This window comes from Stegodyphus dumicola, chromosome 4, assembly GCF_044657685.1.
Source record: "Stegodyphus dumicola isolate Sdum_Otavi_A_Nest chromosome 4, ASM4465768v1".
Classification (NCBI taxonomy): domain Eukaryota; kingdom Metazoa; phylum Arthropoda; class Arachnida; order Araneae; family Eresidae; genus Stegodyphus; species Stegodyphus dumicola.
Window position 1 is genome coordinate 49449947 of NC_140771.1, and position 27106 is coordinate 49477052.

At 32.0% G+C, this 27106-nt stretch overlaps 1 protein-coding gene across 4 annotated transcripts in view; it reads right to left on the reverse strand.

Moving 5' to 3' along the window:
• LOC118198788 (transforming growth factor-beta receptor-associated protein 1-like) overlaps positions 1 to 27106 on the reverse strand; it is a 214021-nt gene that overhangs the window by 33281 nt on the left and 153634 nt on the right. For all 4 annotated transcript variants that reach the window (XM_085814824.1, XM_085814826.1, XM_085814825.1 and 1 more), the window contains 2 exons: positions 21249 to 21360; positions 1101 to 1261 (listed from right to left, as the gene is read on the reverse strand). In XM_085814824.1, the coding sequence (XP_085670950.1) occupies positions 1101 to 1261; positions 21249 to 21360 (273 nt within the window). The remainder of the gene's footprint in view (positions 1 to 1100; positions 1262 to 21248; positions 21361 to 27106) is intronic.

Consider the following 27106-nt stretch of genomic DNA (forward strand, 5'->3'; position numbering starts at 1 on the left):
TTAGACAGAGAAATTTTTGTTTTGGTAGATTTATGCATTTTTGCCATAATAACTATAAGTCAAGTTATACAAATTCAATAAAAGTCTTAAAATTCAAAATTTAGGTGGCAAATTCTTTAAACATACTCATTTTTTGGATGAGCTTTTCCAGTTGTTTACATCTCTACTGTTCAGAACAGGTAATTGATATAGGGATGGATGGTGAGATTAATGAACATAACCTAAAAGTTTATGATGCTCTGATATATAGGGAATTTTATGTTAATTAACCAGTTAGGTTTCAGTCTTTACTATAACTTCTCCTTTACCTGAATTCAAATTAACTTTGTGAATATTTACATTGAGGTTTTTGGATTTGAAATATAGAATATTTCTGGCATTGCATGCTTTACTTGGTTGGTTTCTGCCAGTTTTGGTTGCTATTAATTCGGCTTTGTGGTCTCTCGCTGCCAACACTTTGATTTTGACATGCTGGCAGCCAGCTTCTAGTATAATACTTAATTATGTAATCTTCGACTACTCTTCAATCTCTGATTTAATTTGCTTTAAATTTATATGCATACCATGAGTTTTTACAGCATAAGAGCATGCATTTATATTCTAAGTTCAGTTTAAATGAAAAGGTTATTATAACCTTCTTGAGACTCTGTTGTTAATCTCAGGCATAGTGATAACTCACTTCATGTATGTTAGGGTAATAGGACTTGCATAGCATTACTAGACCAAGCGTATACCAATCAATATATATATTAATATAATAATCATACTAATAATCATAATAGATATGCCAATAATTACACTACAGCAATGGAGGCATTTTTTTTTTAAATTCCTTACAACATTCCACCTCTTCCAATATAAAGAACAAAGCACAGAAGACAAATCAAGACAATGTTTAAAATAAAAAGGATTAATAAAAATTAATACTTATCACTAGTTATTATTTGGCAGGTTTACTGGTCCATTACTTCAGCTTTAAAGCTTTACAAATGCAACTAAATACATAGCATTCACTTACAATTTTCATCAGAATTAATCATCAGAAACTATCAAAACATTTATACATCATTGCAATAAGCTAGAATTAAAATACAACATACTCTAAAGTGTTATCCAGGTATACTCCAAGCAATATATAAAACAACCAATGCCTGTATTTCTTATCTTTCCCAACAGACATTCTTATACAGTAATCTTCAGCAGCTTCATGGTCTTGTATTTGATGAACAAGGATTTTTAACGCCTTTTCATGTTCTCCAAGCTGAAATTACTTTATGAATTAAAATTACATTCACATCTTCAACAATCAATCACAAAAATAAGCCTCAAAAGGAAAACAGTAGAAAATAGCGAAATTTTAATACCTGTTTAAAGTACATATTTAATTAACATTTATGATTATATATAAGCAAGATAGATATATTTTTAACAGTTTCCACAATATACAAAAAAAGGGACAAGTTTGCTAATATAATCAGTGAATATTGAACATTTATTTCTAGTAATAAGCATCCATGATAACAGCAAAAACTGCATTTGAATTAAAAAAAAAATAATAAGCTTAAACAACATGATAAGAATCACATATTACAGTTACAATAGTCATATTTAAAAGAAGACATGCTTCTACTCAAAATAAAAAGTAAATGCAAAAATTTATCACTGGCAATTATTTTTTCATTACAAAACAATTTTTTCATAAAAGCCTATTCTTAAATATTCTAGACATACATATATGCATAATTGGGCTATAAACTAATCAAGTGCTTACATATTTTGAATATTTTAAACACTTCATGAAAAATACAAATATGTAATACAGAAAAAAAAAGTAAAATTTAAATACACGCTTATAACTGAAATTATTATATTGTCACCATCACATGTATTTTCTGACACAATCAGGCCAATCATTTTCTCATTTAAGTTTCCAATGATTGCTAAGAATATCCTTATAAAGAACAACATAGTTGGAGCCAATATTGATCATTTCTTCATGGTGCATCACTTAATACCACCTAATTGTTAGAGGGATGCTTACAAATATATCCTTTTACTGAAGAAAATGTTAAGAATCTCCAATGAACATAGCAGATTGGGGGGGGGATAAAATTAAAAAAGTAATTTACAAGTATTTATCGTCCTACCTTAAAAAAAAAGCCATTTTTTTTAATTAAAAATTATAAAAAGTAAAAGCTTTGATCCTTAAAATACCAAACTTTGTTATGAACATCATAAAAACATATACTTTTCCCTACAATTTAATATACATAGAAAAAACATTTAAGGCTCATTATGACTTTTTTGGAATATGTTCATTTTATAAGCATTTATTTTATATCATTTATCCTCAGATATCAATAAAAAATTGCCAAGTACATGCATCTCACTCCCCGTTTTTAAAAATTTGTTTGTTTTATTTTTTGGTGCAATCACTACAATGATTTCAATACATTCTGATACAGAAAAATTTTAAATAAAATATCCAAAATTAGAAATCATCAGTTTCTCACACACTTTCCTACAGAAACAATTGCAGATCATTTCTTGCAAACTCCATTCTTTTAAAAACATTTTTATCAGACTGTTATAGTGAAATATTTTCTATGCATAGTAAAGTAAACTATTGTAGTGACTCAGTCATTGCATTAGTGATACTTATATTTAATTTCAAGTATTTTATATTTATGCATGCATTTAATTATTTTGTAAAATTAATTTTAATCCTTGTTGATATTCATATTTATATTTCTTTTATACTGAATGGCAACAAATAGCTATTCATGATTATTTTTTTTTGAATTTTGATTTTATTGCTTTTGTTATTCAAAACATCAGATCATTTTGATAGCTAAAAAATAAAAGCAGTAAACTTAGTAATTCTTGCTGTTTCTAAATTATAATTCAGTTTGAATACTGGTAGTCAAGACTTTGGTGCAATGTGTTTGGCGCTTTTCACAAGATTGATAAGCATGCCAAATGTGGTATTCAAGTCAATTTTGCCGTTCTGGAAGGCAAATTTCAGAGCATTTTCACACATGCGTAGTATGTATTTTAAATTGAGAATTTCGGTTGAAATGAGGTTTAGCCCACTGTTTCCGACTTTTTTTGAATGGGCAATAAATGCGCCAACATGGCTAACTCGATATTATGATTCACTACAAACATTGATTCACTTTTTAAATTGTTGCCACAAAATATTAGGGGCCAGTATTATATTTAAAGAATTTAAATAATGAAAAATATGCATAAATGCATGTATGTTTCTTGCATTGTGATAAAACAATGTTAACCTAGAGCCATCAAATTTTAAATAATGTACGTTTCAACCCGAATATGGGCATCTGGAAGCCCAAATTCAGAATTTGTTTATGATTCACTACAAACATTGATTCACTTTTTAAATTGTTGCCACAAAATATTAGAGCCCAGTATTATATTTAAAGAAATTAAATAATGAAAAATATGCATAAATGCATGTATGTTTCTTGCATTGTGATAAAACAATGTTACCCAGAGCGATCAAATTTTAAATAACGTACGTTTCAACCCGAATATGGGCATCTGGAATCCCAAATTCAGAGTTTGTTTTATATTATCTGTTTCATATTTTGTTAAACGTTTAATGAATTTTTGATTAACAAACTCAACGATTTCAAAGCAAGCAATGGCAAAACTGTACAGGGAAAAAAATATTTTTATCTCCAGCGCGCGAAATTGTGTAACGAAAATTCTAAAGATATGCTTATTTTAAAATTATTTTGCAATATTGCTGTTGAACTGAATTTTACGGTTTAAGTGCAAGAACATGATATTTAACAAATAAAGGCAACACACAAAATGTTAAAAAAAATGCACCTTTGGGGCATAATGTAAAATCTTAAATTTCAGATTTTATTTTTTTTTAAATCTTATTACATATATATATATTTTAATTTCCTATCGTTTTTTAATTTTCTATTTAATTTCCTATCATTGACAATATTACCTACCGTAGCTTTAGATATCGAAAAGCCATGGCTTTCACAGTGTTTTTTAATAACTAGATACGAATAAATTTCTTCGGAGAGAGCACAAATGTCCGAAGACGAATTATCAAGTAGCAGATGATAATTTATGCTTTCAAAAATATACTAGCTGTTAAAAAGAATTTCCAAGCAGACGATTTTTTTGGACTTTTTACTCCCTAATTTGAGCTTTTAATTCAGTTGCCATTTGAATGTTCTTATGTGGTAGTTATCCAATCGAGTGGTTTTCTTCTGTGTGTTTTTGCCTTTTTTTTTTTTGCATATATTTCGTTAAATAAACAGTCGCTATGGATTTATCTGTGATGCTGAGAGAGGTGAGTGAATGTAGATGTAAATTTATTACTTTATTGGAAGTGCAAGGAAAACGTGCCGTCATTGAATGGTGTATGAAAGTTGGTTTGATTGCAACTTTTTTTGTTTGTCCGAAATGTGGTGATAATATGCATTTGTGTGAGAGAAAGGGAAGTATGCATGGATTTGAATGGCGATATAGAAAGCAAGGAAAACTGAATACGCATGATGTTTGTAGGAGTATAAGGAAAGGTTCATGGTTTAGTCATAGCAATTTGAGTATATGTGATATTTTGAGAAATACGAGATGTTGGTTTTTGAAAATAGGAAATGAATCTGTGATTCAAGAAGTGAAAGTGCATGAACATACTGTTGTTGATTGGTTTATGTTTTGCAAAGAAGTGTGTATGACGACTGAGGTTTTGGCTTGGTTTGGTTTATTAGATTACGGCAAAGCACTCGAGGGCTATCTGCCTTAACCCCTTCGCGCCGTGTAGCGCAAACGCTCGCTTATCGCGGAGGCCGGCAGTGTCTTACGCGAGCGTCTGTCCAGGGCCGGGGCTTTTTTGCTATTAAGCCTAAATCCATGAAATTTCCAAAGTATCAACACATTGTTTAATAATGCTCTATAGAGTATTTAAACGGCTTATGCTTTATAGATATTTTTATATATACTTTAATTACCTTATTTCTTGTTTAAATGCATATTTTACACATTTTATTTTCATTACTCACCATTTTATGACTTTTAACATAATACATCTGAAAACTAAATATATTACTTAAAATTCTCTTTTCGTATGAAAAAATTTGGAAACAGAGATCTACACAGTCCTACATTACATTCCTTGCACTCGTAATAACGACATTGATGATGAGGACATTAATTAATTAAGGATTTATGATGATGAGTACATTTCGGACATCTGTATGCCGACGTTTAGATTCGCCAGATTCTTTATGATCAGAATATATCATAGTATCACTATCACTACTATCAGAATCTGTTTCAGAATCAATATCTGAAATATTTTGCATCATTTCTGCTATTTCATGCTCTATTAAACATTTTTGACGCTTCGACATTGCAACGGTAAAAACAGAAAGAATTCACGTCTAACAAGATCTAATTATTTTCTAAAAACTGAACTGCAAACCGAAATACCCAACGCTATAGCGAAAATAAAACTTCTCTACTTACAATAAACAACTACCAAGTGCGAATTTAAAGAGACGTCATAAATCACGCCATTCGGAAACATTTATTTCCCCTTTTGTTTATATAATCAAAAAAACGTGTATGTGAGTCATACTTCTCTCATTTCGAGTAGAAGGTCTAATGTACATGTATCTGAAACCATATGGACATACAGTGCCATCTTGTGGCAGAAGTTATAGTTTTTAAAACATTCCAGGACACTGGCACAAATACGTGACAGTCGCGGCTGAACGGGAAAACGCTCTGGCACGCCTGCGTGTCGGCTGGGAAGTGAGTGTGTTCGTTGCTGGCATGTAGATGTGACAGTCTGTGCGAAGGGGTTACGGAAGGGATGCCTTCGTGGAGGACTTTTTAAGGGAAAGTGGCTCGTATACACGTTACACATGGGGAAAACCACGAAAACACCTATGCAGCCAGCCCGTTCGCGGGATTCGAACCTCGGATATGACGACTGTGATAAATGATAGTGTTCCAATTGGTGATGAAGGAGTGATAGTTGAAGTGGCTGAGAGCAAGTTCGGGAAAATGAAGTATAGAAGAGGAAAGCCTGTGGACGGTCATTGGGTAATTGGTGATATAGACAGAGGAAAGAACAGATGTTTTTTTAGAGAGGTTGAGAATAGATCAAAGGTGAGTTTGGAGAGAGTGATAGTTGAATGGGTGTTGCCAGGATCAACTGTGGTTTCATACTGCTGGAAGGCATATAGTGGACTAAAAAATTTAGGTTATGGCCATCTGACTGTCAACCACAGTCTGTACTTCCGTGATCCCGAGACAGATGCGCACACTAATTCCATGGAGGGTACTTGGTCTGCAATCAAACGTCATTTAGGTCGCCATACTAACCACGTAGATGGCGAATTTGATTCATTTTTAGCGGAATATATGTGGTGAAAATGGCACAACCACTCACTAAATGATGAAAATTATCGTGCCTTTTTAGCGGCAATCATAAAGATTTTAACTGCCAGGAACTACCAATAAAACAGAGTAAATTTTCTTAAAGACAGGGGGGGGTCAAGGGAGGTCTTTCCCCGATATAAATTTTAAAAAAAGAGACTTTTTATTTTCCTGAAAAGGGTAAGTGAAAAAATTTTTTCTTTTTTAAGTTGCTTATTTTTAATATTTTTTTATCTTATTTTCTTTCATTGTGAGAAATTAAGATTTTTAAAATTTATTAATGTGTAGAATTCTAGTATGAGAGTATGGTACGTGGTTTAGGAATTTAAGAAACAGGGATATGAAAGCTGTGTATGATGTTGATATTCAATAATAAATATTTTTCTTTTTTAATTAATGTAAAGCTTAAAAATTTTTAGAAAATAATGAAGATTGTATACTTACTAGTATGTAAGAAATAGTGTTGTTATGTAGCAATAAGATAATTTTGTAAAGATGATAAAGTTAACATGTTCCACAATATGAAATTTAAATTTAAAAAATCTTTTTTTATTTGTATAAATACTAAAGCTTAAAAATATTCACCCTGTATGAAATACAAGTATGGGAGACTGCAACGTTGTTTACAGTTTTAATAACTGTTACAATTCACTTACTGTATCATGGTAATTTGAAATATAAGCAATTTATTATACTTATTTCTACATCTGTAGAGAATACATTGTGACGTCACAATCTTAGTCCCACCCATTTATGGACGTCACATAGCTCTGCCTTCACAACTTTGCTTATGCAATGTATTCTGAGATTTTACTGGCGATCTTCAAAAAATCGCCACTACTGAAAATCGCCAAGCAGTGGGCTAAAGCACATTTTCACCAGAATTTCTTTTGAGCGCGAAATTTGGAGCATTTTTGCGCATGCTCAGTAAGTATTTTAAAATTTAGAATTTCTGATTGGTGTAATAATAGAGGCGCAGTTATTTTAAACAATAATTCGAGAACATTTTGAGAATTCGTTACTTTTGGTTCATCGGCTGAGTGGAGTGGATTACCCCTTTTCAGGTAAGTGAAAGTATTTTAAATTTTCAGTGTTTTGTAACCATTTTAAGTGTTTGAAACTTATATGTTTTTGAAACGATTTTTAGTTTTTAAAATTATGTTTTTGTAAGGACTGGATTTTCATATTTTAAAATTTTTGAAAGTGAAAAAATTAATTTTTCAGGGTTTTGTAAAGATTTTATGTTCTTTAAACTTACTATGTTTTTGAAACAATTTAAGTTTTTAAAGTTATTAGGCTTTTTTTAAATGATTTTCAGTTTTAAAAATTTCCCACTTACTTGTTTGGTGCTTTTTAAAAGAGTAAGACGAATTGGATTTTTGTCAATTTTCTTTGACTTTTTAAGTGAAAATAGGTTGATGTGTACATGGCTAAAGTCAAGACAGTGAGCAATGCTATTTTGTGCAATTCTGGGATGTTTTTTTAAGTGAAAATAGGTTGATGCGTGCATGGATACCGAGTTTGTGCAATTCTTAAAAACGTGTCAAGCAGTGGGTTATTCTGCACTTTCCCCAATTTTTTAATAGGTGAATGTATTTTAATTCTTCATTGTTTTGTAATGATTTTATGTTTTTGAAGCATAATATGTTTTCTTAACCATGTTTGTTTTTTAAAACTATTAAGCTGTTTTTAAAGGATTTTCAGTTTAAAAAATTTTGCTTCAACTTTTATTTTGTATTTATTTTAACTTTTTTCCATTGTAAATGTCGTGCCTTGCGTAGTGGCTTCTGGAGGAGTTGCAAATCCAGGAGACAAGACGCAAGAGCGTGCCAAGTTGGTGATTTTAAAAGACATGCCAAGCAGTGGGCGATTCTGCACTCCCCCCTATTTTACTTCTGAAATGACAACAAATGAGTCTTCTGAAACTGCTGAGAAAGAATCGATGCAGTTAAGGGAACTTCATAAGATGTGTGTAAAAATACCTCCTTTTTGGACTGATAAGTGGAAATATCCCTCCCCCCAAGTTGAAGCACAGTTCAAAACCAGTAATACTATTTCAGAAGAAACAAAAGTTAGCTATTTAGTTTCACAATCTGAACCAAATTTTGTTGAAAATATTTGGGATACTGTAAGGAACGAAAGTGCCACAAAATATTCGGATGCTAAAACTAAATTATTACACTTACTTAAGGAAAGTGAAAAAGTACACATTAAAGGTTTGATTACTGGTATTGAGCTTGGCAATATGAAACCAACCCAAACTGAGTTGCAAAAAACTTTTGCAGAAACTGAGATCAATTGCTACTATGGATGTGTCAGAAATTTTAATCAAAACATTATGCCTTGAAAAGCTACCTGACTCAATAAAAAGTAGCCTAATATTCCATAAGTGGGGTAAGTTGGCGCCAAACTATTTTGGACTTCAAAATTTGGTGAATTTTTTGGCAGCAACAGAATAGTAACTGTTCAGGAATGTGCACGAACTCAGTTAATACACAATAGTTTAATATGTTCATTGTAATGTAGATTTTTTGTGGCAACAGTGATGTTTTTTATATATTGCTTTAAGCGTGGTAACACATGGAATGTTACTTTTGATATGTTTTAGAATGCTAAATAATAAGTTTGTTGTTAATTAAAAAGGTTTTCTCTGTGAAATTTATTACCATTCATCCAAAGAATGGTAATAAATAATGAATGGTAATAAATTTCTCAATTCATTCGTCCGAAGAATGGTTCCGCATTCGTTATTAAATAAGTCAAGAAATTGATATATATTAATTTCATACAACTGGCGTCTGTGACAGGATGGAATGGCTATTTGAAGAAAACGGAATTATGGTTTGAAAACGAAAGATCGATTTCCTATTGCAATTTATCAAGTGAGTTTATGATTTATTTGATTATATCCTTTATTATTTGATTATATTGGACACATTGAATTTAAAATCATGGAAATTTGATTAAGAAAGCGTAAGCCACTAAGGCAATCGTTTATGATTACTGCCAAAGCTTTTAGATGCTGAAATTCTAAAGCCTGACGTGGAGGTTAATCAACTCCACGTATTGAGCTCACAGTTGGAAGGAAAATTCAACAGATTAGTTGAAGTTCAATCACAAATTTTTGAACTTTTGTTGAAAAGTGAAAACGAAAGTGAATATTTGGCTGATTTTGATGCGAATGAAACATATCGTAATAAATATATCAGTTTAAAAATAAAAGTAGAAAATAGAATGGTGAATTCCATTCCTGTAATTACACCTGGAACTTTAGAAAATTTCTTAAAAGGAACTGTAAATTACCAAAGTTGGAGCTTCAAAAATTCAATGGAGAGACCCGAAACTGGTTAGGATTTTGGGGAGAGTTTAAGAAGATCGATGAAGATGTAAATATAGATGATGATGACAAATTTCAATCCGAGAGACCTGAAATTGGTTAGGATTTTGGGGAGAGTTTAAGAAGATCGATGAAGATGTAAATATAGATGATGATGACAAATTTCAATCCCTATTGCAGGCAACGGTTGTCAGATCCCCAGCAAGAGAGCTCATAGATAGTTATCCTGATGGTGAGTTTTTGAACTCTTTTCTTTTCCGCCGAAAATAAATTCCCATAACCTCCTTTACACGATTCCCAAGTTTGATAACATTTGGTCCGGTAGTTTTCCTTTTATGACCATTTCAAATTGAAACTTTAATTATAACCACCATGTAAATTAAACTTTAAAAGTTTGACAGTTTGGTTCAAGTCCCAGCTTTAAAAATATATATATATAAATATAATCTTTTATATTAATCATCTTAGAAAGAATGTTTTAAGAAGCTAATTTTTCTCTCGCGTTATAGACTGTATAAAAAAAACATGATCTTTAGTACGATTTAGATTGTTTCAGCCGATATAAGAATCGGGTCACTCGGTGGTACAGAATAAACCCTGCTGGACTGTTTTATTTCTTCGTCATTTAGCAAAAATCTTTTAATTAAAATATTTATCCTTTGGACTTCGCTTTAAACTTTATTTATAGCTAAAATGACTAGAAAATGAAAAGCTGTCTTTAGCTGAAATGCAATTCATATAACTGATATTTTAAAAAATTGACAAGAATGCAAAATCTAAAATGAAGTCTAGCAGTCGAAAAATCTTAATTTTCTTGTGTGAGCACTGAAAATAACTGTAGAAGGAAAGAAGAAAATTAGGGAGAAAAGTAAGCAAAAATTTGCAGGGAAATTTGGCTGTCAGCCATACCAAGATGTTCAAAAAGTTGGACGCTTTCGAATATACTTTCAGGATACTTCAAAGAATTTAGGTGTTCAAAGAGAAAACACTTGGATGTGTACACAAGCAAATACCATCAATTGAGCTTGTGTTAACAGAAAAGACAAAACGATATCATTGCAGATTAAAGTGAAGAGCGACTGGTTTTAAACTATATGGTTGTGTAAATTACGTTATAGAACATCATATCGTATCATAAATGGTGAATCCCATGATTTTCTCAGTCGACTTATTTGAAGATTCAGGAGTTTATCCAGTGATGTATGTGGATGTCACCTAAAGATGTTTTTTTTTTCCCTTCCTGATGAAACAGCGGCCGAGCGGTAAAGTCGCTGAACACTGGTAGTTCAGTCCGAGGTTCGAATCCCGCGAACGGATTAGAAAGTCCTCCAGGAAGGCATCCCTCCCCTTAGCCATAGTGTGCTTTGTCATAATAAAATAAACCAAAACCTTTTAATGAAACCAGTCTTTCCTTTCATCTCATACCTTCAAAATGTTCAGCTTCTAAAGACTGATAAAGGCTCTGACGAAATACTTCGTGAAGAACTTTCTAAGGGAAACCAGCCGTCATACGGGGTACACATGAGAAAATCCACGAAAACGCCCATGCAACCAGCCCATTTACCGGGGTTCGAACCCCGGAGTGAATTACCAGTGTTCAGCAACTTTACCGCATGGCCATTTGTGGGCCTTTATGAAATGGAAGGCGATAACTTTATTTAAAATGATTGTCAGAAATACCAAAATGTTTCGAAAAGTTGGATACTTTTCAATATACTTTCAGAATGCTTAAAGAAAAAGAGAAGAAAAATAAATTTTTTCGTAAAATTTAGTATTCGTATTTTTTTAAATTTAAAACTTTTCAATCTTATGATATTTGATTCTTGCGATTTCAAAAATAAAATATTTGACTAAAATATGAATAACATTTTAAGAAACCAAATGTAGGATAAAATTGTGTAAAGCAATGAGCACAATGATAAAACTGTCCAAAGCAGTGTATGCAAGTCATCCAAAGTTAAAATATCGGTTATACATCTCTCTTATTTATATATATTTTTTCTGAACGGAACACTGAAAGGCGTATAAAACTGTGCTTTACTGTATTTTCTCTTTTAATATAGTATGCAGTTTTCAAACGCATCGTAGTCTGGGTTACAGAGTATTCTTCCGAAAGAAACGCAGTTCAAATAAATAAAATCAAATTCTGGAAAATTGATATTAATAAATATATTTAAAATGCTCAGTTCGAAGGAATAAATAGAAAATTTTAAAACAATTATCTGAAAAGACAATGCAACACAAAAAATTAAAATAAAAGTATAAAAATTTAAAAATTACCTATGACGAAAAATATATATAAAGAAAACTATTTGAGAAAAAAATAAACGCTGCACCTTTATTTACGCAGTTCGAATAGGTAAATAGAATTTTTTAAAACAGTTATTCGGAAAAAAAAAAAAAAGCGTGCAACTTAAACAATTAAAATGAAATTCCAAAAGAAAAAATTACCTAAAATAATAAGTTATAATTAAAAATATAATATAAAGAATATTATTTGAAAAAAAGAAACGATGGTGACTTTTTTTCCTCTCACGGGAAAGGAAACTAGGTTGCCATATATTAAGAAGTTCGCCAAGTAAAGTATTCTTGGTGCAAACTGACAAAAAAGTGGCAACATAAATTTGTGAATTTCTCTGTAAATTTCGCTTCAAATTTTACAAAATTTCATATTTAGGCGTAATTTGAGTCGTAGAATCGAAATATGTAAAAACATTGGTATGTTATTTCATAAAAAGTTCGATTTTGTGTCAAAATACCTATGTTAGAATAGTGCTATATATAAATCTAATATATATCCTAAGTCGCGCTTTCGAGACATGAAGAACGCAATTTGAATTTTGTCAATCGGCCCAGTAGATCGGGAGATATAGAACTGTCCCTTTTTTTTTTTTTTTTTTTTTTTTTTATAGCAGTGTACATACAAATGTATGTGTGTGTTTACATATATATGTGACAATTCCGAACGCCTAGAAGAGGAATTAGCTTGCAGTCGTAGCTGAGGGTGAAGGCTTACAGATGAAGAAAACAAAACATGAACTTGATGAATTTCCAGTCTTTATTTCCATGCATATAAAATCATCTCCATAGATGTTTATCCAATCATAATGCAGTATGATAAATTGCCAATTGCCATGTACACTACTCAAAATAAAAAAAAAAAAAAAAAAAAAAAAGAGGGGGGGGGGGACAGTCCTATATCTCCCGATCTACTGGGCCGATTAACAAAATTCAAATTGCGTTCTTCATGTCTCGAAAGCGCGACTTAGGATATATATTAGATTTATATATAGCACTATTCTAACATAGGTATTTTGACACAAAATCGAACTTTTTATGAAATAACATACCAATGTTTTTACATATTTCGATTCTACGACTCAAATTACGCCTAAATATGAAATTTTGTAAAATTTGGAGCGAAATTTACGGAGAAATTCACAAATTTGTATTGGCATTTTTTTGTCAGTTTGCGCCAAGAATACTTCACTTGGCGAACTTCTTAATATATGGCAACCTAGTTTCCTTTCCCGTGAGAGGAAAAAAAGTCACCATCGTTCCTTTTTTTTAAATAATATTCTTTATATTATATTTTTAATCATAACTTATTATTTTAAGTAATTTTTTCTTTTTCGAATTTCGTTTTAATTGTTTAAGTTGCATGATTTTTTTCGAATAACTGTTTAAAAAATTTCTATTTACCTATTCGAACTGCATAAATAAGGGTGCAGCGTTTATTTTTTTTTTTCAAATAGTTTTCTTTATATATGTTTTTTGTCATAGTTATTATTTTAGGTAATTTTTAAATTCTTATACTTTTATTTTAATTGTTTGTGTTGCATTGTCTCTTCAGATAATTTTTTTAAAATTTTCTATTTATTCCTTCGAACTGAGCATTTTAAATATATTTATTAATATAAATTTTCCAGAATTTTATTTTATTTATTTGAATTGCGTTTCTTTTGGGAGGAATACTTTGTAACCCAGACTACGATGCGTTTGAAAACTGCATTTATTAAAAGAGAAAATACAGCAAAGCAAAGTTAACACGCCTTTCAATGTTCCGTTCAGAAAAGATATATATAAATAGGAGAAATGTATAACCGACATTATAACTTAGGATGACTTGCATACACTGCTTTAAACAGTTTTATCATTGTGCCCATTGCTTTACACAATTTTATCCTACATTTGGTTTCTTAAATGTTATTCATATTTTAGTCAAATATTTTATTTTTGAAATCGTAAAAATCAAATATCATAACATTAAAAAGTTTTAAATTTAAAAAAAAATAAAAATACTAAATTTTACCCCCAATTTTTTTTTTCTTCTCTTTTTCTTCAGACATTATACTTTATTCTTGCTCTTTTTCTTTAGACATTCCGCAAGTATATTAAAAAGCATCCAACTTTTCGAAATATCTTGTTATTTCTGACAATCATTTTAAATAAAGTTATCGCCTTCCATTTCATAAAGGTCCATAAACGGCCGAGCGGTACAGTCTCTGAACACTGGTAGTTCACTCCGGAGTTCGAATCCCGGTAAACGGGCTGGTTGAATGGGCGTTTTCGTGGATTTTCTCATGTGTATTGTGTATGCCAACTGGTTTCCCTTAGAAAGTCCCTAATCCAATTCAATCCATTTCATCAATATTTGGGCAGAGCCTTTATCAGTCTTTACAGGCTAAACATTTTGAAAGTATGAGATGAAAGGAAAGACTGGTTTCATCAAGAGGTTTCGGTTTATTTAATTACGACAAAGCACACTAGGGCTATCTGCCTAAGGGAAGGGATGCCTTTGTGGATTACTTTCTAAGGGAAACTGGCTCGCATACACGTTACACAAGGGGAAAACCATGAAAACGCCCATGCAGCCAGCCCTTTCGCGGGGTTCGAACTTCGGACCGAACTACCAGCGTTCAGCGACTTAACCGCTCGGCCGCTGTTTCACCAGGAGGAAAAAAAAAAAACCTCTTTAGGTGACATCCACATACATCACTGGATTAACTCCTGAATCTTCAAATAATTCGAGTGAGAAAATCATGGGATTCTCCATTTATGATACGATATGATGTTCTATAACGTAATTTAAATTTATACAACAATATAGTCTAAAACCAGTCGCTCTTAACTTTAATCTGCAATGATATCGTTTTTATCTTTTCTGTTAACACAAACTCAATTGATGGTATTTGCTGGTGTACACATCCAAGTGTTTTCTCTTTGAGCACCTAAATTCTTTGAAGTATACTGAAAGTATATTCAAAAGCGTCCAACTTTTTGAAACATCTTGGTATGTCTGACAGCCAAATTTCCCTGCAAATTTTTGCTTACTTTTCTCCCTAATTTTCTTCTTTCCTTCTACAGTTATTTTCAGTGCTCACACAAGAAAATTAAGATTTTTCGATTGCTAGACTCCCATAAATTTTGCATTCTTCTCAATTTTTTAAAATATGAATTACATGAATTGCGTTTCAGCTGAAGACAGCTTTTCATTTTCTAGTCATTTTAACTATAAATAAAGTTTAAAGCGAAGTCCAAAGGATAAATATTTTAATTAAAAGATTTTTGCTAAATGACAAAGAAATAAAACAGTCCAGCAGGGTTTATTCTGTACCACCGAGTGACCCGATTCTTATATCGGCTGAAACAATCTAAATCATATTAAAGATCATGTTTTTTTATACAATCTATAATGCTAGAAAAAAATTAAGAAGATTAATATAAAAGATTATATTTATATATATATTTTTAAAGCTGGGACAGGAACCAAACTGTCAAACTTTTAAATTTACAAGGTGGTTATAATTAGAATTCCAATTTCAAATGGTCATAAAAAAAAGCTACCAGACCAAGTGTTATCAAACTTGGGAATCGTGTAAAGGAGGTTATGAGAATTTATTTTCCGCGGAAAAAAAAAAAAAAGAGTTCAAAAACTCACCATCAGGGCGAAAATGGCGCTGTATACAATATTGTTAAATGAATAAAGACATGAAAACATCTGTTTAAAATGTGTTTAATAGTTTCCGAAACGTGTTACAAAGCATGTTCAATGTAGCGTCCAGCATTTTCCGAAAGCAAGTTAAATCCTGTTACTGCATTCTCAACAGCAGCTCTTAGCATATCAGGAGGAATGCTACGGACATGTCAGTGTATCACATTTTTCATTTCTGCCAAATTGTTTAGATTATCACCATAAACAGTGCTTTTGAGATAACCCCATAGCCAAAAGCCACAGAGGTTGAGGTCTGGTGGGAAGAGGGGAAGCGTTGGCTTATAAGATGTTCATTCGTGAAATGTTGCCTAAGTAACTGTGCGACACACGTGAGGTTAGGCCCAACTCTGCATAAAAATCGTAGTATCTAAAATGCCACGTTACTGCAGTTCATGTATCACGAAACATTTTAACATTGACTCTAAGTGAGCTGCAATCGCAGTGGTCCAACTGTCGACTGCTCTTCAGAGAAAAATGGTTCAATTATAAAACTAACTGTCATCCAACACTAAACGGTGTGGAATGACTGCTGTGCAATCGAATGCAGTAGGAGAATGCAATGGAACTAGGTAGATAGCATGAGGGACTTCTTTTGCCCAAATCGATTAAAAGCGTTTTGAATCAGTGTCTTCATGTTTTAGGGCCGAATTCAGGGTTCAAAAATTACAAATTAGCGATCTGTCAGAAAACGATTTCCAGATTGTACGCACTTGCGCGAGTGATTTGCGATCTCACATTTTCTAATCGCTAATTCGTGGCTTTCACGGACGAATTTCTCACTTACACGGATGGCGCACTCGACGTTTATCGAATTTAACGCCTTTAAATGATATATTGCTTTATTCAAAGTTTCTTAAGGGTATACAACATATTAAACTCGTGTAACAAAAGGTTAAGTTAGATTCCGACCCATATTTCGTTTAACAATATTGTATACAGCGCCATTTTGCCCTGGATGTGAGGTTTTGAACTTCCTTTTTTCGCGGAAAATAAATTCCCATGACCTCCTTTACACGATTACCAAATTTGATAACATTTGATCCAGTAGTTTTCCAGTTTTCCTTTTATGACAGTTTCAATGTGGAACTTTAATTATAACTACTCTGTTTATTATTAAATTTTAATTTGAAGCTATGCGTTATATGTATACCATGCGTAAATTTTTTGCTTTTATGGAAAAATAAAGAATCGAAGCAAATATACTTAGGGTAATGGACCAAAACTGAAAAAATTTCCCCTCCCTCCAAAAATCAAATATTGAAACTTCGACCTTGAATTTATTGGGTTATCGAAATATTTAATTTGACTTATTTCTAAGTCCTACTTCTGACAACAATGCCGTCAAGAATTCTGAATTACTTAAGCTGAAGTAAAAGATTTAGCATATATTCACTGTATGTTAATAATGTAATCAGAGTGTAATAAAAATAGATTATAGAATTTTCACTGATGCAACTTTTTGTCTGACTGCACAACATGTAATGGAAGAGAAGGCTTGTAGAGATCTGTTTTTGACATGCCTCTAAAATTAGATGTCATACTCCTTTTGTCTCTTCAATGTCAAAAAACTTTCCTTTGAGAGGCAACTTTAGTTTTTGGGAAAGAAAAAAATATCACAAGAAGACAAATTTGAAGAACATGCAGGACGATTGAGTACACATACTTATTTTCGGAACAAAAGCGGTTCTCCGACTGGTTATTGAATAATGAAAAGATGCATTGTCATGCAATACAAAACATTTGAAATACGTTTTCTGACTGAATAATGTAAGATTAAAAGTCATCTGCTTAATTAAGAGCCATTTACAAGTCAACTACTCGGCAATTGCAGAATCGTTTTGATCCTGAGCTTGTAAGACAAACCTAATATCACTGGATTTAAACACTTCTTTAATCTTAGGAGAACATTCCTTCTTTAGCTCATATTCCAAGAATATTAAGTGAATACAATTATTGCAAAAGAAATTGAATATTCAGTTGCACTATGGCTTGGTAGTTAACTAACGAAATAACAAAAATTCTGCTTTTTGTGTCTAGGAATACAACAATATTTTTTTTGAATATTTACAAATAAAATATTAAATTGGAGATTTACTTGGAGCCTCATCAGTTGCCTAGCATTTGAAGATTGTTAAATACTAATTGTTTGTTGCGACGTCTAACCCAGGCTGCAGAATTGGTTTTCATAGTTTTCTATGTTCTCCTTACAAAGGTTCTCTATGAAAGCATTTTAATCAAATAGCTCCCATGTTGTTTCTATGTTCAAATAACCAACTAACTTAGTTTAAGCGCTATTTCCAAGTGAAGTTACTATCAAAACTCGAATACTCATTAAAAATCATGTAGCTTGCCAATCGGGAGTAACATGAAATAATTGAATTGCTGTTACGGTACGCTGTTTCTAAACGTAGATGGTCATTCTTTAATTAAATAGCCCACCAGCGGCCGAGCAGTAAAGACGCTGAACACTGGTAGTTCGGTCTGAGGTTCGAATCCTGCTAACGGGCTGGTTGCATGGGCATTTTCGTGGATTTCCCCATGTGTAACGTGTATACCAGCCAGTTTCCCTTAGAAAGTCCTCCACGAAAGCATCCCTCCCTTTAGGCAGATAGCCCTCGTGTGCTTTGCCATAATTAAATAATCCATCCAATCCAATTCAATCCTTAATTAAATATAATTGATTTGTAACTTCTACTAGAGTTGACGGTAAAAATTGAAGTGTAAATAAATAATATCGTGTGCAATCTTGATTAATATAAAATTAAAGATATTTGCATAGAAAAATATTTGCATTCAGACAGAAAGTTTTTTGAAATATTTGCAGTTACTTTATAAGAAGGATTTATTAATAACCATAATAATTACTTATTATACTACCGATGATCAGGATTCAGTTCTTGACAATTACATTCTAAATTAGAATTTTAAGGATTATCCACAGAACCTGCTGACTTATACAGCCATTAAGTAGCTGCAGATCATTTCTAATAACCATTGAACTTCCATTAATTCAGTCTCTAGAGGGTTGTATGTTTATATCATAATTTGACTTTTATAAAAATGATTATTCTAAATCTTATATTTCTATAAAAATACACTGTGATTTAAAAATATGGATGATAGTATCAGCCGCTCTTTCAGCCACTTCATAAGCAACAGTTTGTTTAGAATTAAATTATGCAGTTAATGTCATAAAATATTTTCATAAAATTCAAATAAACATCAAACGAAAATTCTCAGTTTTAGACAATTCGAATTAAGCGAAGTTAAAGTAAAGTAGCAGACGATAAAAAAAAAAAATTTACTCTTACAAAAATTTACTCTTATTTTTTTTTTAAAAAGGAAGAAAGAGAAATTAAAAAAATAGTTAAAAATTTGAATAATATCATCTATAATTAAAAAAAAAATAGCTTTTCATATAGTATTAATAAATATTTATTACGCATCTTTGAGAGAAACAATATTATATTATTAATTCTCTGTAAAATTTTACTTGAAATTTAAAGTTAAAAATAGCTGTGGCAATTCACTGTAACAAAAATCCATAAACCACATTTGGCGTTATTATCGCTCAAAAAAAAGATGCCAAATTTCAAAACGCGAAAATATGTAAATTCGTGTATATCTTAGAAAGTTTTGAATAAAAAAGTCTAATTTTTTGCAGTTATGCTTAAAAATACACCTACTTTAAGATGATGGTAAAACTTTTATAGGTTATAATTCAAAATTTTTTTCGAAAAATTTATAAAAATTATTTAAAAATAGAAATTTAAAAAATAAAACACAAAAAATGGGTAAATTTTATTTGGAATGAACCTAAATTTCAAAATGTGAAAGGAAAAATCAAAAAGGTTTAATAAAAAAAGAGATATTAATAAATATTTGCCAAATTCAATTAACATTGAGGAGCTAAAATTTTGAGAGCTAATATTTTAAAAACTACTCGTACGATTTTTACAAAACTTGGTATTCTGGCATGATTTGAGTCATAGAATCGAAATATGGAAAAAAAATTGGTATGTTATTTCAGAAAAAGTCCAATTTTGTGTCAAAATACCTACGTTAGAATAGTGCTATATATAAATCTAATATATATCCTAAGTCATGCTTTTGAGACATGAAAAATGCAGTTTGAATTTTGTCAATCGGCCCAGTAGAACGGGAGATATAGCACTGTCCCATTTTTTTTTTTTTTTTTTAGCAGTGTACATTGATTCTTAAAATTAAGGTGCAGGCGTTTTAGACGGGGAAGCAAAGCGAGGAGATATTAGCAAGTTAGAAGCTAGCCAGAACCGTTCCTAGGTCATTGGCTGCCAGTGTACTTTCCTCAGAATGCCACCCCCAAATAATAATAATAAAAAAAAAAGCTTAACGATTTATAAAAGTTTTATTTCATACTCACTAAATACTTATATGTGACAAATTGTATAAAATGTACTTACATATGATAAGTACTTACAATGAATTAAAAAAAATATTTAGTCGTATTGCGAGAGTCCGACTGCCCCTGATTTTTGTCGCCTGCATACTTTTACGTCCTGCACCCTTGCCAGAAAGGGCCCTGAAGCTAGCAGAAGTGACGTAATTTAGCTGCCAGGAGTATTTATACCAAGTTTGATGTACAAATATAGCTAATCTATGACTGGTTAGTTAATAGTGCATAACGTAGAAAAATCTCAAATTTGGGAACACAGATGAATTCAGGGGAAGAGCACCATATTTAGAATGTCAATTTTGAGATAGCCAATTTTTTTTTAAAACAGCTATGTAATATGTAAGATATAACAAAATATTATAGCGGTTTATAACATGTAAGATATAACAAAATACGATAGCTGTTTATGATATGCAAGATATAACAAAATACGATAGCTGTTTTAAAAAATAATTGGCGACCTCAAAATTGGCATTCTAAATTTGGTGCTATCCCCTTGAATTCATCTGTTCTCCCAAATTCGAGATTTTTCTATGTTATGGAACGCTACTAACTAACGAATCATAGATTATCTGCACTTGTACATCAAACTTGGTATGGCAGATAATTATGTCCTGCTAGCTTCTACTTTCTAATATCTCCTCACTTTGCTTCCTTATCTAAAATGTCTACATCTTATTTTTAAGAATCAATGTACATGGTAATTTATCATACTGCATTATGATTGGATAAACATCTATGGAGATGATTTTATATGCATGGAAATAAAGACTGGAAATTCGTCAAGTTCATGTTTTGGTATCTTCATCTGTAAGCTTCACCCTCACTACAATGACTGTAAGCTAATTCCTCTTCTATGCTTCCGGAATTATCATATATACATATATGCACAAACATACATGCATACATTTCTGAATCCAGTCCTGATAACAGAACAGTACTGCATTTTATTATTCAGAGAACTGCTTAAGCAGAAAAATTTCTGCTGATTACATACCGTTTCCCTTAGAATATAAAAATATTACGGAAGAGTTTCAACACACCTTTCCATATAGAATTGCACACTCTTGGTGGAGATCATTTTCTATAGCTTTACCCAGCAGTAACTGAACTCTATACAATGACGATAAATGCAAAAAATGCTGAAGTCTTTTCCTTTAAAATAAAATTTACAGCATTATAAAAAGTTAAAAGATACTTCTTTTATCAAAAATATTAAGTGAGACAAAGTAAAATTTAAATATAACATAATTAATCAGGTAGGCTTTTCATTACAAAAAGTTGAAAAAAACAGCATTCATCATAACTACATTGCTAAAAATTTCAAGATAAAATATAATGGATAAAATATTATTCAAGATAAAATATCTATTATACGTAGCGTATTCGGAAACTAAGTACCGTTTCATTCTAGTGCCGTCACAGCACTGTGGTAGGCATCCCGTGCATGCGCACTAGTCTTTCTTGTTCACTGACTTTCAATTGTCACCATTTTGGTTGCTCTATGTTGTGTTTTCAGTTTGCTGTGCACATTCAAAATGTTTAATACAATTAGTTCTCCCGCTGACTGTGAGATTCGCGCCGTGATTAAATTTTTGAAGGCGAGGAATGTTAAACCGACCAAAATTTATCGTCAAGTGACAGAAGTTTATGGTGAATACGCGATAAGTGATGGAATGGTGAGAAAGTGGGTAAGAATGTTTAATGCAGGTCGAACAAATGTCCACGCTGAGGCTCGGAGTAGTCGGCCTTCTGTTGTCACCGATGATTTGGTACGGAAAGTTGATGAAGCAATTCATGAGAACAGACGCTTCACAATGACAACTCTTTCAGAGGCATTTCCACAAATTTCACGTACTGTTTTGTTCAAAATTGTGTCTGACCGCTTGAATTATCGCAAACTGTGTTCCCGATGGGTTCCAAAAATGCTCACTGATGTTCACAAAACAAAGCGACTTGGTAATGCCCTGACATTTCTCACGCGGTACAGTGATGAGGGAGAAAACTTTTTAAACCAAGTTGTGACAGGTGATGAAACTTGGGTGTGTCATTTCCCACCAGAATCAAAACAACAATCGATGGCGTGGAGACACACTCATTCTCCGAAAAAAACAAAAGTTCAAAGTGACAATGTCATCACAAAAAATCATGTGCACTGTCTTCTGGGATAGGAAAGGCGTTTTGCTTACTGAATTTCTTCCCGGAGGTGAAACCATTAATGCGGCACGATATTGTGAGACTTTAACAAAACTAAGACGTACCATTCAAAACAAACGAAGAGGAATGCTCAGTAAAGGAATTGTGTTGCTCCATGACAATGCTCATCCCCATACTGTTGGTGTCACTCAATTGTTAATTCGACAGTTTCATTGGGAGCAGTTCAATCACCCGCCGTACAGCCCGGACTTGGTGCCGTCCGACTATCACTTGTTCCTGCACATGAAGCGTGAGTTTGGAGGCAATTGCTTTGGATCTGACAATGACACAAAAAATGCTGTGGAGTCGTGGTTATCGAAACTGGCGGGAAGTTTCTTTGACGATGGTATACAAAAACTGGTCACCCGCTATGACAAGTGTTTGATCATTGGCGGAAACTATGTTGAAAAATCGTTTAAGACATGTATTTTCATGTAAAAATAAAATTGGATTCGAAAAAATTGTTTTACTATTTCTTTCTTTCTTTTTTTTTTTTTTTCAAAACGGTACTTAGTTTCCGAATACGCCTCGTATTATATTATAAATATCTATTACATTATATTATAGATAATAAGATAAAATTTAATTATCATAGATACAGTGAATACAATGAGATAAATACCAAATTGGAAGCACAGCACAAAATGTTCAAAAAGTACCAAGCAGCTACACTAGTAATTACAGAAATTAAAAAAAAAAAAAAAAAAGTTACTTGAATGATTTTGCAGCTAAGAACATGGAATTTGCATAAGATTTTAATTTTTTCGTGCAGGAGATATTTTTTAAATGCAGAATTGCAAGTTGATATTACACCTTTTTAAAGAAACTTTTTAGGAAAAATTAATAAGATATGTGGTCACCCCACAACAAAATGCAAGTTTTATTGTGATTTTCTATGCTATGTATTAAACTTACATGAGTTCCTGCAATAGCAAAATGTAAAGACTGCAATGATGCTCACAGGCTGCCTTCTACATCCGCACTTTTCTACCAAAATTTCTTCTTCATTTTTACTACAGCCTATTACAGGAAAAGGTCGTCTCAACAGGCTTCCTCTGAAGGATTTAATCAGCCACTACGATCTGCCGATGACTTAAAGTCTTGAGATCCACATAGTCTATCCATCTTGCGCGAGGTCTTCTTCTTTTCCTGGTACCATCTACACTTACAAAGGTCACCTTTTTAACATGGTTCAAGTTGTCACATCTAAAAATATGTCCAAGCCACCTGATACGATAAGATTTGATGACTCAGGCATTATCAAGTTATTTGTATCTTCTATAGATTACATGGTTAAACAAAATTCTCCATCCATTACTTTCTCTAACTGGGCCATATATTTTTCCCATATATTTTTCAGAGTATTTTTCTTTCAAGAGTCATAATTTAACTGCACAGAATACAAAGGTCACTTCATTTGGAGAATTCCTTCATTCTTAAAGTAATCAGTAACTAATGCAGCACAACAGAGACAAGCATTATCATCTATTAGTATTGAAGTTATTATCGATTACACTCCAAAACTTGACATATGGATTTATAGATGCACTGGTGAAAATGTTTAGGTATATGTGGTTTTCCAAAAAGATATCTGCCTATACTATGAATCCATCACCTTTGTATCAATGCCTTCAATGAATACGTTTACGTGCATTACATTATATGCTTTTAGATTATTTTATATGGTATTTCTCCCTCCTTCTTAGCATGCCTTCATGGTGTAGTGGTCAGCACAAATGGCGCTCTTTTGAGAGGTCCACAGTTTGAGTCCTAGCGAGGGTATTATTCATTTTTCATCTCTCCTGCTACTAAATAACCTAATGTCTCTACAGTGGTGCCCGAACTAAAAGCTTATGCTTCTCCACCACCAGGATTCGGCGATTGGGTCCCCTAATCCCCAGTTGCCCTTTATAAAGGGTAGTATATAAGGTATTTCTCCCTTCTTAGCATGCCTTCGTGGTGTAGTGGTAAGCACATTCGGCACATATTCGAGAGATCTGTGGTTCGAGTCCCAGTGAGGGCATTGCTCATTTTTCATCTCTCCTGTTTCTAAATAACCTAATGTCTCTACAATTTTGCTCACTCCACATTGTAACACATCTAGAATCACTCTCTAAACAAAAATGAGATTCAGCTCCAATAATAATACTCCAATAATAATCTTTGCAACTGGTGAATTCTGCAGCTCAAGTTAGTGGGCACAAATTATTGATATCCTTACATTGTCCACTTTTATACAGTCTATCACTCACATTATAACTAGAAAATCAGTTTCTGTAGTTGCAGTGAATTCTTTTACAAACTAGGCTGATAGTAGTTGTCTATTCATTGGCAAGCAATGAATCTCAGAATCTGTTCTGGCATAGTTTCCTGGTTGTTTGCATACATCAACAGTCTTTTTGAAGTGCTCTGACATAATGCTTTTAGTTACTTTTAGATCCTTACAGACCTGTGTTAGGTCTTTGCAAACATTATCAGTGTCAGTCCAGCTTGCTTTCTCCGCATCGTACACCATTTCTTACAATCCATTAAACTCATTATCAAAAAAATATTCAACTTGCCTCACATAAAAATGTTATTCAACTACTCGTACAAGTCTTAAAATTAGAATCTGAAGCATCCCCTTGAATTTCTTTCCATATATTTCAAAAGGACAGGTGCAAAAGTATGCACATTTCTGCATACAGGTGAGCCCATTAGATCATGTGATAATGATGACCTTGAGCTATCAATCAAGTAGTTTTCATTAGACCTTGCTCAAAAGAATTAAGAAAAAATACCTTTTTACAGTTGTTCCTATAATTTTTTCATACAAATCTATTTTTACAAACTAACCAAAATTACCTTCTAGTATTTATCTGTAGAAGGAAGTTACTTAACAACTGCTGTGTGATTCTGTAAAAATCTGTAATATCTTTCCTATTCAAAATCCTTTCACATTTGCAGATCAATATCAAGAGAAGCTTGTAAATCAAATAAAAAGTTAACAAGTTATACATTTTCAAAATCTAGTTATTATTGCATACTCATATTCAACTATTTAATAGCTTTGAAATAAACTATATACATTTTCTTTAGAATTTTAACTTACAACTTATAGTATAGAAATATTAATTAACAATATACAATATTGGTCCATAGTTAATCCAAGTTACAAACAATGTTTTAAGGAACATTACCAGATTTCTCATTTTCTGCTTTTATTATTATTAATGTTTTTGCTCATAAGCTTTCCACTTCAGAGCTTGCATTTTATTTAAAATCTAATATTATTTGACTTTATTATATTTAATATCAAATATTCTGAGTTTGGCACACTCAGATGTATAGTGCATATAAAATCTGAAGCTTACACTAAGAAAGTACACTGTGCACTCATTGCTAAAGTACCACTACTGTTCTCACTATCCCCACCGAGCTACTACACTTTGTACCAATCTGAGGACAACAGAATACTAGCCTTTCCTCCTGTTATTCAAGTTACTTATAAGCAGTAGCCATTTGTAAATGTCTGATTTCTTGAACTCTTCAACATGTATATACATTTAGCAGCCGCTTACCGAACCTGGCAAGTTTAAAGAGCAATTATTTTTTAGACAGAAGAGCTTGGGTGTATGATGAAGCTTGAATTGAGCAGAATGCCTCATAACAATTGCTTTCTATTCTTCAATCAGCGGCAACTGATTATTTTATTGCTTTGCTTAGAGAGAGAGGAAGTATAGTTTGGGTTACTAGCAATATGCAGTTTTGCCAAATATGTAGAAAACAAAATTTGTTCCTACTAATCATCAAATGATTTAACACCTAGTTTAATTTTTAATTAAGAAAAATTAGGGTTGAAATGTTCTTTCCTTAAGCTCCCCTTTCTAGCAAGTAGTTTCTTCTTGACAACATTCATATTTCATTGTGTAATTTCTAAACTAAAGCTGCTAGAAATGATAGAACTACATTCTTTGGTATATGCACATGCTTTCCAGCATATTTAGTGTTTTCAGCTAAGGGAAGCCAACAGTATAATCACTCATAAGTGCACATACACTGTAACAATTGGTGTGCACCCATGATGCTAATTTTGGTAGTTTGTGTATAAAACCAGGTACAAAAAGGATGCAATTGTCATAGCAGAGAATTTTGTAACAAGTCATATTAAGCTATAGAAACATATTTCAGCATGTGCCACTTTTGCCCACCCTTGTTCTACCGCATGGTTTCTCAAATTCTGCATCACAATTCCTTTTACTCAGATAAAATTTTCACATGCCTTCACTTTAAGTAAAATGATAATTTGTTGAAAATTACAATACACAGGATGTCTCAAACGTCACTACTTATTTAAAAAATAGGTTTAAATTATTAATTATGAAAAAGTGGCACAGAGTTACTATTTATTTTTCAGTATTCACAAGGTGACTCTCAGTGTCTTTTAAAGAGTTGAAAGCAAAATTTATTTCCCAAAATACATTTGCCAATATTTTAGGTGTTATTTTCAGAAATGCACTAATATAATTTTGTGATGCAATTTCATTAATATAAAATGAGAATATTATAGTTACTTTTATATATGTATTACATTATTATAACTATTATCTATATACTTTTTACATATATTTAATATTTATACATATGAATTTTCCCATGCACAATAGTGTTGCTACAGTGGCATCACTGTTCAGAGTGACAGGAGAGAGCTTAATGAACATGCTTG